At 41.0% G+C, this 14399-nt stretch overlaps 1 protein-coding gene across 1 annotated transcript in view; it reads left to right on the top strand.

The window, feature by feature from the left end:
* Positions 1–14056, top strand: part of SYTL5 (synaptotagmin like 5) — a 127941-nt gene extending 113885 nt beyond the window's left edge. Inside the window, exons 13-17 of the mRNA XM_056131213.1 lie at positions 797–958; positions 6109–6217; positions 7537–7669; positions 10442–10650; positions 13739–14056. Of these exons, the coding sequence (XP_055987188.1) occupies positions 797–958; positions 6109–6217; positions 7537–7669; positions 10442–10650; positions 13739–13899 (774 nt within the window). The 3' untranslated portion in view covers positions 13900–14056. The remainder of the gene's footprint in view (positions 1–796; positions 959–6108; positions 6218–7536; positions 7670–10441; positions 10651–13738) is intronic.
* Positions 14057–14399: the final 343 nt, after the last annotated feature.

Raw genomic sequence — 14399 nt, 5'->3', positions numbered from 1 at the left:
CGATGCACAGGGGTTACTCCTAGCTCTTCACTCAGGAATTACTTCTGGCAGTGCTCAGGGGACCATATGAGATGCTGGGAATTGAACCAGGGTCGGCCGCGTGCAAGGCAAATGCCCTACCCACTGTGCTATCGCTCCAGCCCCAGTACTTGATTTTCTGAGGCATGATTGTGAACAGCACGGCAGAACCTGGCAAGCTCCCTGTGGCGTATTTGATATGCCAAAAACAGTATCAATACTGGGTCTCATTCCCTTGACCCTGAAAGAGTTTCCAATACGGCACCGTTGGGAAGGATGAGTAAGGAGAGGCTGCTAAAATCTCAGGGCTGGGACGAATGGAGACTTTTCTGGCACCTGCTCAAGAATATTGATGAGCAACGAGATGACAGTGACAGTGACAGTTCATTCATTTTTGGTTTAGGGGTACTCCCTGCTCAGAGGTTACTCCTGGCTCTGTGCTTAGTGGTGGGGCTCACAGGGCCATAGGGATGCTGGTGATAGAAGCCAGGTCAGTTGCATGCAAAGCATGTTCCCTTCCCACTATACTATTGCTCAGACTCCAAAAGGTAATATGCTTGATCACTCCTTTCCTGCATATCTGGAACTTAACTTCACAAACCCTAAATAATCTGTATATTTATGTCTGACTGATTTCAGCAAAATGACTTGTTTTCTTCTTTGTCTGGTTCATATTACTAATGCACATTATTTAAATGATGGAAATAAATTTTAACTTGGTTTTGGAATTGAACAGGGTCCTTTTTGTGGAAGATGATGTTGAAAATTTTTTTTGCAGTACACTATCAGCCACACCCAGCTGGAAACTAGAATTCTGCAGCTTTCAGTCTGGCACTATGATCGATTCGGACATAATAGCTTCCTTGGAGAGGTGGAGATTCATTTTGACTCATGGAACTTTGAAAACACAAGTGACATGTGGTTTGAGCTTCAGCCCAAGGTAGGAAATGCTTCCAGATTAGTCACTTATGCAACTAGACAAGTTCAGCAGAATTGATGCCATGAACTTAAAGAATTCAAAGGCTTGTCAAGTGACAGTCTGAAAAGGTTAGCATGGTTAATATTGGCATAATAGACTATATACTGCAAGCCACATAATATTTTTTAAAAGGTAAAATGGTGATATATATTTCTTTTTTATTTATTTATTTATTTATTTATTTATTAGTGAAACACCATGAGGTACAGTTATAGACTTACAAATTTTTGTGCTTGGGTTTCAGTTATACAATGATCAAGTACCCATCCCTCCACCAGCGCCTATCCTCCACCACCACGGGTCCCATCATCCCTCCCACCCCCTATTCCCCCCATCCCATCCTGCCTCTGTGGCAGGGCATTCCCTTTTGTTCTCTGCAAGCCACATAATAATTTTTATTATTTGGTTTACTAAAAGCCATTAATCATTTAAAGGTTTCCATGGAAATTCATACTATTTGATCCTATTAGAGAAAAATATCTTCATTTACTTATAGGCAGAAACATATCTATAGAGCAAGGTCCATCTCAAAATATTTTCCATAAGCAAAAGTGATCTTGTCTTGCTTGGCTCACATGGCAAAGTGATAGTAGCTGAAGTGTCTTATTTTCTACATTTCTACTTAGAGATTCATAACTCAGGCCTTGAGTTATATTCAGAAAATTAATTTCAAAACTGGTCCTAGAAATTAAATGCCAACATAGTATGTTCTAAACTAGATCAACAGTATCTTGGATTCATTTTATGAAACTGGAGTCTCTATACCTTTACAGTAATCTTAAAACAAAAGTAAGATTAAATTTACCTATAATGAAAAGAAAGATTATTTTTTATATTAAAATGAATGAAAATAGTATGATGGTGGACTCAAACTTTCTGGGTTCAGCCCTGGTCTTACGACTGTGTTACTTTGGGCACATTATATAACTTACTGAGCCTTTGTAATGTAATGATTAAAATTAGCTTAGAAGGATCCTATGAGGCTTGAGCTGCAATCCATGTGATACTTGCACTATAATGTCAGAAACATTGTACACAACAATTGTTAGGTAGCTCCCATGTTATATGAGTCTTTACATGGCAATTGACAGAAATGCCAGATTACAACACTAAGAGGATATAAAAGGAAATTATTGTCAGTGCTTATCAAGTATGATTTGATCCAGATTCTTTAATCTTATCTAAACCCAAAGTTTTTCTCATCTGTGTGGGCTTCCCTCACTAGCTATAGTCCTGGACAGCTATAGATCTTAGACACTTGAGCAACTGTAAGCCTCCCACCCCTGCATCACTATGTAAGAGAGGAGAGAGTATGTCTTCCTCCAACAGTCCAACCAATGCTCTTGGTCCTGGCTCTTCTAATCCTCATTACTTTATTTTCTCATTCCGAACTAATTCCTGTGGCCAGGGAGGTAAGCTACCCCAACTCGCTGAAGACAATAAGCCCGTACTCTGGTCATGGAGATGGTATTTCTCCAAAGAAAATCCAGGTACAGAAGTACTAAGGGATTCTAGACAGCAAAAGCAAATGTTGATTTTCATCAACAGTAACAAACACTGATCATCATCAACAGCAGTATCACTCATGTTTCAGGGGGGATTTATAGCCAACCTATGAGGTAAGTATCAATATCTCCATATTATTTAATAACACTGACACTTTGAAAGTAAATATGGCTTTCTGGTGAGCACTTATCTCTGTTGGACTTATCATACTTGGACTTAAATGCATCAAAAAACTTTAAGAGGTATAATTAGGCTATGGGTAAAATTGACACTAAAATATAACACAAATCATAAAACACAAAGTAACTACTAACTACTGTCTAACAAATGTGATAGGGATAGGAAACACAGAATTAACAACAAATAATTCTGCAATAGCATAATATGACTCTTTCGGGGTCAGGGGAATGAGACCCTTTGTAATTACCGTGAGTGTGGAAAGGTCGGACTACAGCTGAATCTTACAAAGACAATGTTTATGAGAAACAGCCTCCTTCCTGACTCTATTCACTCTCAACCGAACGACCATCTCCGAATGCAACAGTTATGTGTACCTAGGTCGAGAAGTAAACATGATGAATGACCTGCACCTGCACAGGAGGAAGAGAGTGGCTTGGAACGCCTTCAAGAGCATCGAAGAAATAGCTAAGAGGACAAAGAACCTCCGGCTCTGGGCACATCTCTTTGATTCCACTCTTCTTCCTGCATTAACATACGCCTCAGAGACCTGGGCCCTACGCAAACAGGATGAGAACGCTATTCGGGTCTCCCAAAGAGGAATTGAAAGAGCTATGCTTGGAATATCACATTTCACTCAAATGAGAGAAAGAATCTGGAGTTCTGACCTCCGTCGACGATCAAGAATCAGGGACGCTGTCTCGTTTGCCAAGATGTCAAAAATCAGATGGGCTGGACACGTAATGAGATTTAGAGACGACCACTGGACTAGAGCCATTACCGACTGGATTCCATGGGACGTCAAAAGAGCACGTGGCCACCCACCTACAAAATGGTCAGACTTCTTCATCAAGATCAAGAACGATCGGTTTGAGGCTCTTCGTGTTCCTAGAACGAACAGACGCCATTGGGCTACACTAGCACGCGGCAGGGACAAATGGAGACATTACTGGCACTCACTCGAGTAAATCGACAATTAACGGGAAGTCAAGTGATCAAGCATAATATTCCTCTGATATTAAATATGGGAAACAATTTAGTGCCTTAAAATTGAATGAAAAATATCATCATAAAGAATAGTACTAATATGATTTAACAGCTTCCCTTTATAAGAATAAAGGGCTGGAGCGATAGCACAGCGGTAGGGCGTTCGCCTTATAAGCGGCCAACATGGCCGACCCGAGTTCGATTCCTCCGCCCCTCTCGGAGAGCCCGGCAAGCTACCGATATTCGATATGCCAAACATAGTAACAACAAAGTCTCCAATGGAGACGTTACTGGGCCCGCTCGAGCAAATCGATGATCAACGGGAGGGCCTTTACCTTTACCTTTACCTTTATAAGAATTAAGAATAAAAGCCTCATAGTTTGAAAATGTCCAAGGCATAAGAAGAGGCAGGACATGGGTGAGGTACCAGTACCGTAGTTCATAAAATTAACTTGCCTGCCATAAATTTAACTTTAAAGCACATGGTGAATCTGTGGAAATTAACTTGGAGGGTTTCTAGTCTATTTCCTGGAAATGGCCATCTAGGCCCTCTCTCGGGGACTTAAGGCCCAACAACGATTCCCATTCCCATTGGATCACCTCACTTTCTACCATAAGGGGGAGGCTTCTCTCGGATCCCGCTAAGCATACAGAAGCTATGATTGTGTTTCATATCTGTGGAATTCCACTGGTCCCCCAGATGATCCTCTAACCAGGTCTATCAGAGTTTTATCTCCAGTCTTCATCTGAGACTCTCTTTAGAAAATGGTTCTTGGTTACTCACTTTTTCCTGTACGAGAAGAGAACCAGAAGTTCCTAGGAGCTAATGTACTTCCCGCCACATAGGCAAAATCCTTAGCCAGTAACTGAAAGAGAAGCATGTTTGAAAGCACCACTCCTTACCTAAGAATGGGGGGAAAAAAAGCTCCAATGTGTTAACTTGAGTTCTCGACCAGAGAGGTCGCATCCTGGCCTGACTTCCACCCTTCCTTGAACTGCTTCTTGTCCTCTTCTTCCCTGGACTCTCCTAGAGCACTTCTCTGCTAAGTTAGTTGCCTAAGAATCCTCACTTTACAATCAGTTTCTGTGGCTGTCAACAGTGTTTCTAATCCCTGTCATTTTACTCTGCTATGCTTCCTCTGGCACACACGGACTTTTGATTCAGACTTGCTTGGATACAACTCGTTCCAAAAACAGGGTGGACGGGAGCAAAAACATGCTTGGTACCTTGCTTTATGCTTCATTAGTGGCTCATCTTTAGGCTGAGCTGAGCTCTGTGTGCTTGATTATCAGTTAGCTCTGAGAAGTATCACTTCATTCTTTGTCTCCTGTCTCAGTCATTTAAGAGCAATCATCACCTAATCAGCTACAGCTATAGTAGGAGCAGCCCCAGAGACTTAATATTTCTTATAGATTCTCCAGCTGAGGAGATGATGTATGAACTACAGGGACCAATTCCCTTAGTAACAGAGGATCAGAATTTACAGTCTTTAAATATTCAGAAATAGTTACATTCTTTTGTAGTGGGAATATTGGAAAGACAAAGTGCCATGTTGTTTATTGACTCTTCATGAAAGTCCTTTGGCACTTACTTTTGTTTTCACTAGGTCTTATAGCACTAAGCCATTGAGGAGGCTGATACTGCATGAGAAAATAACTCAAGATGGCAAATGTATTGCTTAAAGGGGGATGGGGCAGGTGTAACTGTCATTTTACTACATTCATTGTTAGCTAGACCTCATTATCTTTCTGAAAAGCATGTTTGGTGGGAAGAAAAGAAGGGCTTGTTGGTATGAATTGCTTTTCATATGTTCCCCAAATGTTCTATTATGAAAACAAGGACTTTTGACACAACAGTAAGCTTAAGTGTTTCTTTCCAGTAAAATCTCTATTCTACCTTCAGTTCCTATGGATTTACAATTTAGATGAAGAGGTTTCTCTTTGTTTGGCAGTTTGGGCAGATTTGTTTATAATTTTGCTATTGAGAAGTCTTTGCTTCTCACTCTAATGGAAAGTGAATCTCTCTCTCTCTCTTTTAAAAAATACTATTATCTGACTATAATGCAAGCACTTTCATAGAGTTTCCCAGCTTCTCAAGGCAGCCCTTAAATCAGTAATTGATAATATAATTGATGGAATTAATGGTCACAGTTTGGCCACCAAGTATATACTATCCATTTAAACATGCGATACAAAACTAAAAACCTCAGGGGCAGGAGCAATAGTACAGCAGGTAGGTCATTTGCCTTGCACATGTTCGACCTAGGTTCAATCCCTTGTATTCAATATAGTCCCCCAAGCACTGCCAGGAGTGATTTCTGAGCATTGGTCCAGGAGTAACCCCTGAGCATCGTGGGGTATCGCCTAAAATTTTTGAAAAAATGAATCAATAAAAATACAAGCATTCTTGCAATTTCTTTTCACCTGTCTCCCTATGGAAGGTGGAGTTAGTTGCTGATACCCATCATCAGTACAAAGGAGAACTGACAGTTACTTTACGTTACATTCCCTCAAGAGCAAACCTAATGCTTCCACTGGAACCACTTCAAGGTACAGTAAAACCGAATTATTTTGATCCAGCAATTCTTTTTCTACAAGTTTGGGGATGAGAATTAGGGATTTGTTGCACTGTGTCACTCTGGCTCTATACATACGATATGTAAAGGGTTGGGTACCACTGTTTGGGCGAGAGTTAAGACCTACAACATGTGGTGAAAAGTGTGGGACTCTGACAAGGAAACTACTATGTTCATACTTAGAAAACAGTCTCGGGGCCAAGAATATGGCTCAAACAGTAGAGTCCATGCTTTATATGTGTATGGCCCTGAGTTTATCCTGCGAGTATCATCAGTGTGTCCTCTAGAAAACAATCAGCCTTGATGATGATATTTTCTAGATGTCTCAGCAATGAAGAATTTTCCCTAGGATGGACTGGGAGAAAAGAGGGGCACAGATAAGAAGAGGGTCTTCTGAGAAGGGGCATAGATGTAGAAAGCTGCTTTATAGATTCACAACATCCAAAGCTACTTCAGGGAATCTAGAAACAGAAGTTGACCTAGGACACAGAATGCAAAGGAAAATCTCCAGATGGAGACAACTTTTGAATCCCTCTTCTCCTTTTTCTATCAACTTGAATGGACAGACGTCTCTCTTTCCATTCACTTCATCCTCTTCCACAATGTGTGCAAGTAACTAGTTATCTCTCAGCCTCAGTTTTCTCACTTTAAAAAGATATTTTAAGAATCAAATAAATTCATTAATTCATATCAAGTCCTTACAATGCTAGTTGATAGAGGTGGCAATGGCAGTGTTGAAAGGCTTTATCTATATTTTATCCATATTTATCATATTTTATCAAAATTAAAATGTGACATGGGGGAGAATTTTCTGTCATGCATATATGTAATTCTGCCTAGTCCATTGCTTTTATTGCCGATCCTACTTGGAGTTTACATTTTACACAACTAAGATATCAAATAAGGTAGCTATGGAATTGGGGGGGACTGAATCTTGGTGCTATTATGCGGCTTTCAATGTAGCTTTTTCTTGGGAGCAGGAATGTGACCCAGGTTTTCTATTTTATGCTTTTATACCCCATAAAAATATACCTTGTAGTGCTTAAATATTTGAATTATTTGTTCATTTTAGAAACAAACAAATGAAAAACAAATGAAAATTTTACTCAGAAGGAATTCAATGTAATAAAGTCATATGAATATATAGAAAAAATACACAAACACAAAGACCTCATTGGGTCAGCAAAGAAAAAAATAACTTTGCAGATTTTCTTTGTAAATTTTGAAATGGAACCCACCATCTTTCTCACTTTCCTTCTTCTCTTCCCTCTCTTATTTTTATGGCTGATGCAGTGAAGAAGACTTTTACAAGAGGGAAGAAAGAATCACCTATACTTTCTGGAGGAGTGCTTGAAGTGTTCATCAAAGAGGCAAAAAATTTGACTGCGGCAAAGTCAGGAGGAACCTCTGATAGCTTTGTGAAGGGGTAATTTGTTTTAACTCATTTTAAATAATTTTGTTCTAGACTAAAGGATCTATGATACAAGAGATATCAGTCACGGTGAGGCATCCATGTTCATATTCTAAATATATTATGAGAGGCTGGAATGATAGCACAGCGGGTAGGGCGTTTGCCTTGCACGCAGCCAACATGACCGACACAGGTTCAATTCCCAGCACCCCATATGGTCCCCTGAGCACCGCCAGGAACAATTCCTGAGTGCATGAGCCAGTAGTAACCCCTGAGCATCGCTGGGTGTGACCCAAAAAACAAAACAAAAAATAAATAAATAAATAAATATATTATGAAAGAGTTTCCTTTGAATCTTGGCTGTTTTTTTAATTTTTGGAAATTTTGCCAGGTCAATTAAACCATATTTACATTAATTCTATCAAATATTAATTTTTTAAAAAACTTAATAAATGATAAACATAATACTCAACCTTCCTTCCTCCCTTTCTTTTTGGTTTTTGCTAGGGTTCTGGGGATCAAATCCTGGTGAGCCACATACAAGGCAAATGCTCTCCCTGCTGTACTATCTCTCTAGCCCGTCAGCATTACTTTTCTATAGCTAAATTTTAAAGTATCAAAAACTGGACCTGAGAGATAAACTCAAAGGGCTGAAGCACATGTATTGCATGTGGATTGACCCCAGCTACCAGAAGGACCCCTGAGCACTATCAGTAGCAATTCCTGAACACAGGGGCAGGTGTAACTAAGCCATGTGAGCATGTTACCTCCCCCCCAAAAAACAAAAAGAAAATAGCAAAAGTTGTCACAAAATATTTAACATTGAATGAAGCATAAAATAACAAAGAATTAATAGGTAACATGCATTACAGAAAAATGTTCCTGAATAAATAATGGAAAGTACTAAAACTTACTTGACAGGGCTCAGAGAGAGAGAGAGAGTTCAAAGGAATGGAGCACATGTCTTGCATGCAATCTAGGTCCCCAGGTTTCATTTCTGGTATTGCATGACCTCCAAAGTGGTACGACAGGCCTGACCACTAAAACCATCAGGTCTCAGCAACCTCTCAGCACTGCTTGGGAGAGCACACCCCCCACCCCCACCACAAAATATAAAAGAAAACAAAATTTTAGTTGACAGTATGCCCTGCACTACACTTACTATTTCTTTTCTCTCTCTTTCTCTCTCTTTTTCTCTCTCTCTTTATCTCTTTCTTTCTTTCTTTCTTTCTTTCTTTCTTTCTTTCTTTCTTTCTTTCTTTCTTTATCTTACTGAATCACCGCGAGATAGTTACAAAGCTTTCATGATTGAGTTCAGTCATACAATGATTGAACACCCATCCCTTCAGCAGTGTGCATTTTCCACCACCAATGTCCCCAATATCCCTCCACCCCCATTCCACCCCTCTCCCTTCCTCTATGGCAGACAATTTCCCTCTTACTCTCTCTAGCTCTACTTATGTACCTTATGGTTTGCAATATATATAATGAGAGGCCATCATGTTTGGTCCTTTGTCTACTTTCAGCACACATCTCTTATCCCGAGCGATCCCTCCAACCATCCAACCATTATTGACTTAGTGATCTCTTCTCTATCCCAGCTGCCTTCTCCCCCAGCTCATAAGGCAGGCTTGCAACCCTGGAGCAATATTCCTGGCCTTTGTCTCTACTGTCCTTGGATGTTGGTCTCATACTGTGTTATTTTATCACTGAATATTTTTTAAGTAGAAATTGAGGTTCTGAGGTTCTTCATTTGTAAGATACAATAGTCATTACCAGGTGATCATTTTTGGTATTTTTTAAGTGAAGTGAGACTGTTTATTGAAGAAATTTACTTAGAAAGATGTGGATGGAAAGAAAGGAATATGTGTTCAAGAGAGAACATGAGCTCGAAAAGCCTCAATATTTTTTTCTTTCAATTTTTATTCAGGCTTCGTGATAAACAGTACTGTTAATAATAGTTTTATGTACATTTCACATCCATCACAAGTTACCACTGCAGGCAACTAGCGATTAAATCCACTGGGGACTGAAGAAGCTCTGTGGAACATACCTTAGGTAGGATTGTCCCTTCAAGAGATAGGAAAGCTGAGGAATTCATCCACCATATTTCAAAATTAAGTGACTGTAGGTTTCTTTTGTTTAGGGAGCACACCCAGCTGTGCATGGGGCTTATTCCTGGCTCTGCATTTAGGAATCACTCCTGGCAGTTGCAGGGGATCATATAGGATGGCAGACATTGAATCCAGGTCAGCTGCATATATGGCAAGAGTCTTACCTGCTGTACTATCTTTCTAGCCTGATTGTAGGTTTCTGCTAAGGAAATTAAATCCCCACAGTTTCCTTATTATATATAAGCTGAGCCAGTTCTTACTGCACCAGAGAAAGTCCTTAATTGGAGAAGCCAAGAGACACAGACACTTGAGACAGGAAACCTGTCAGCATGCCAGGAGCTGCTCATTCTGGCTGTAAGTCAACTCTGGTGAAAGATAATCTGAGGAAGGCCTTTAAATTGTGTTTTCCACCAAAGGTATTTTCATTTCAAGATAAGTGAAGAGCCAAAATTAGATTAGGAAGGAGAGTCAAGAGCATTTTGCAATTACCTCACTTAAAAGAAATAATAACCCATTCTAATAAATCTACATTTAAACATAATAACCAGGAGAAAAATCAAATTCATAGTTCACACACACATTCACTAGAAATGATGGGAAAATCAAATGACTACTCAAGGATGCCACTTCCGGCCTATCACCTCACTAATGACCTGACTGTTTTCTTCGGCAGTTACCTGCTCCCTGATGATAACAAAGCCACCAAGCACAAAACTACAGTAATAAAAAACAGTGTTAACCCTCAATGGAATCATACTTTCATGTTCAGTGACCTGAAACCACAGGATATAAATAATGTCTGCCTAGAACTTACTGTCTGGGACAAAGAGGCCTTTTCCAGCAACATCTTTCTTGGAGGAGTTCGTTTGAATTCTGGAAGCGGTGAGGAGCTCTGGGGACCCTGAAATGGTCTGTGACTGGGGGTGGGGTAGGGGAGTGGTTCCTTCGGGTGGCTATGTAAGACGTGTCTAAGTAGTTTCAGTTGTGTCTGAAATTGTCACAGATGTACCATTTCTTTTTTCAAAAGTTTTATTTTCATAAAGTTGTTCACAATCATTGATTGCATTCAATATTTCAACACCAATTCCACCACTATTACACCTTCCCACTACTATTATTTTGAATTTTCCCACCACCATTCAAGCTTACCCCACAGGCAGATGCTAGATCATTTATTTTGTATTGTTGGTTATGAATAGCATGAGTGTTCATGCAGCTGCAAAAGTGGCTGCATGCTCCTGGAATTATAAAATTTTAAATAATTAGGGTCTGGAGAAATCTCTGTAGCTAGCTTCTCAATTCCGAGATTCATTTGTGAGACTCTGGATCACAGCCATTAATACGCTTAAAAGGGATCCAGAGGCATTTTGTGGGCATGACAGCCAGGACCGCGTAGGTAGGGGCTGCGAGATGGGAAGGAGCAGCCCATCCCCGATCCCTTGAGGCCTGGAATTTGCAGTCACTGGTCCCAAGTATCTGGGTTTTTCTTTGGGTTCTGAAGGTTTGCAGCCCCCGGGATTCATAGGGAGCAAGTGGAGGGACAACACCTGCTCCCTTCTGAGACACCCGGTAAAATTGGATGCACCATTTCTTAAGTTAAGGACCTTCATTGTTAAAATTAAAGACTGCTGCATAACTTTGTATCGTTAGGCTAGAATTTTCGGATATAGAATGTATATATTCAGTCCTTTCAAAAAATTCTATGGGCATTTTAGTTTAAAGGAATTTCACCTACACTCTTAGGCATTCGGGCTTTTCTTGGAGGAAGATTTCTAATATAGCACAAACCTCTGAAGAGTGAGAGAGGGACATCCAAGACAAACTTTGCTTTATCCTTTCAGTTCTGTCCAGCTCATAGTCATTACTCATACTGATTAAATTGAAAAGAAATCCAATTTCCTCCTGAAAATAGTATCGAAAGTTATTCAGAGAGTTCATGAAAGTGTACCATTATTGCCACAAGCCACAACTATAACCAGATAGATTGGAGGTTGCAGTACTAAAGCCTATGCAACCTCCAAACTCATTATCCCACAGCTTATATCAGACCTAAATTGTCTGTGTGCACCATGGTCCACATTCCAACATTTCTATTGAGAATGACTCCTCCTTACAATGTTGTACTTGTTTATAGATTGAGGACCACTGAGAATATCTATTGAACTAAATTGGAAACTCCCCAAAGAAGTGGTCTTTTTTTTTTTGGCTTTTTGGGTCACACCCAGAAATGCTCAGGGGGTTACTCCTGGCTCTGCACTCAGGAATTACTCTTGGCAGTACTCGGGAGACCAGGGATCAAACCTGTGTCAGCCACATGCAAGGCAAATGCTCTACCCACTGTACTATCACTCCAGCCCAAGAAGTGATCTTGTTGTCAAGGAAGAGTTTCAAGACCCGGTTCAAACTGTTTATCTGCCATGTTAATTCAGTCTAACTGAGCCAGCTCTCTGCTGAACCACCTAAGAGGAAAAGAGACGAGTCATTGTGGCCTTGCTAGTTTGTTCTATCATCTATCTAGGAGAGTAGTGTAGGCTAGGAAGGATGCATTTCATCTTAACATCATATGCTCTATATTGTAAATGAGAATAAGCCAAGCCAGAGACAACATGGATCTCAAGTCCTGCCAACCCCAGTAGGTAGCTGTTAAGCCACATTTGATGTCCATTTGTTCTGCACTGCATGGAAGTTAATCCTCACCACCCGATTTCTCAAGGATCCATGGACTCAGGCTAGAGTGAGGAGTTGCTCTTTGCAAGAAAGGAAAGTCAGTCCTAGGCCTTGGGTCCTTTATCTTTTTCACACAAAAAAATTTCAGGAGGAGAAGAACAGGGAAGTAAATAAAGATTTTATTTGGAGATTTTCAGGAAGGGGGGCAAGGGAGAGAAAGAGGGTGAGGGTAACAAGCTCAAAAGAGAATATGGGCGGGGTCAGAGCAATAGTACAGTGGGTAAGGCGTTTTCCTTGCACAAAGCTGACCTGAGCTCAATCCCCCGGCACGCAATATGGTCCCCCAAGCACCGCCAGGAGTAATTCTTGAGTGCAGAGCAGCCAGGAGTAACCCCTGAGCTTAGCTGGGTATGACCCAAAAAGAAAAGAGAGAGAAAATGTGGGCTTCTCCAAAGGCAGAGAGAACCACAATACACACTCCATTATTAGTTATGAAAGCATGAAAGTCCCCATCTCAAGAGGGGAGATGTGGGTGACACGTGCTCGGGCATCGTGACACATGCGTGGGCGTGGCCAGCATAGGCACGTGCCTCTTTTATTTAAGTTGGCTTTTATAGGGTTTCTTCCAAGCTGTCCCACATGGGGCTTTCTACCTAGGTAAGAGTCCATTGCTAGGGTGGTTGCCAAGGGGGTATATTTGGGAGTAGTTGATGGTATCCTTTGAAAAAATCCTTTCCTGGCCTTTCCTCCTGCTGGAGCTTCTCTTGGGGCTGGGGAGGTGGGGGTGGGGGTAGCAGGTGGTGGTGTCAAGCCTTCTCTGGGTCTGTTCTGGTGCCAGGTAACAGTCTTATCAGGCCTTAGTTACTGTGTTCACAAGATGGGATTTTTGCAGCTTTGGGGCTGGTAAAGTAATAAGACCATGTTACTTCCCCAGAATTTTGTTGCCATGGGGGCCCTTCCCTATCTATCTGCCTGCCTCACTAACATCGCTCACTAGGTATAGTAAGAATAAGCCAAGTCAGGGAATTTCTCTCTGATCAAAAGACTCCCTCAGGGGCCAGAGCGATAGCACAGCGGGTAGGACGTTTGCCTTGCCTGCGGCTGACCCGGGTTTGATTCCCAGCATTCCATATGGTCCCCTGAGCACCACCACGGGTAATTCTTGAGTGCAGAGCCAGGAGTGACTCTTGTGCATCTCTGGGTATGCCTCCCCCAAAAAACTCTCTCAAAGATTGATAGACACCTTCCACAAGATCAAAACATTTTATGCATGAAGTATAATGTTCCCTTTTCACTTCTTTAGGTGTGAGCTATGGGAAGAGTGTTGACTGGATGGACTCTCAGGGAGAAGAGCAACGCCTTTGGCAGAAGATGGCTGAAAATCCCGGGACGCCCGTAGAGGGCGTACTTATGCTCCGTGCCAGCATGGGGAAGGTTATGAGGGCACCAGCCTTCCATGAATGAAGTTTCCAGAGACTGTCTGGCTACCAATATCTGACTTGAGACTGGAATTTTCTTTCTGTGCCATTTCTCAAATGAGGTTGTTAGGATGAAAGGAGAGAGATGTCAGTGTTATGAATTGTTAGAATCTTGCCAAGTGTATAAAAAGTTATGTACCTCAGTATGTCATGGTCCAAGGCCTTTTGATTGAATGATAGTATACTACACTGTCCTGTCAAATAGCATATTGTATGATGACTCACATAGGCTTTATACTGTAGAGGAAACTTATTTGAAATTAGTTAAATTTGGGGGTTGCCCAACCTTTTAAAAAAAGTATCAGCTACTTTAGGGTTCCTCATAAGTATGTGTTCAAAGGGGGTGTCTCTCAGAATATGGATTTCTTGAAGAGTAAGAAGAAAGGTGATTGGACACTCTTTCTTCATCTTGATAAATACCTATGATCCAAAGAAGGCATTACAGGGATGATTGTTGGGCAAGAGATTAACTCTATTTTTGTAGCA

Source organism: Sorex fumeus, unplaced genomic scaffold, assembly GCF_029834395.1.
Source record: "Sorex fumeus unplaced genomic scaffold, SorFum_2.1 ptg000086l, whole genome shotgun sequence".
NCBI lineage: Eukaryota > Metazoa > Chordata > Mammalia > Eulipotyphla > Soricidae > Sorex > Sorex fumeus.
The sequence above is the reverse complement of the archived record's forward strand: the minus strand, read 5'-3'. Positions and strand labels throughout refer to the sequence as shown.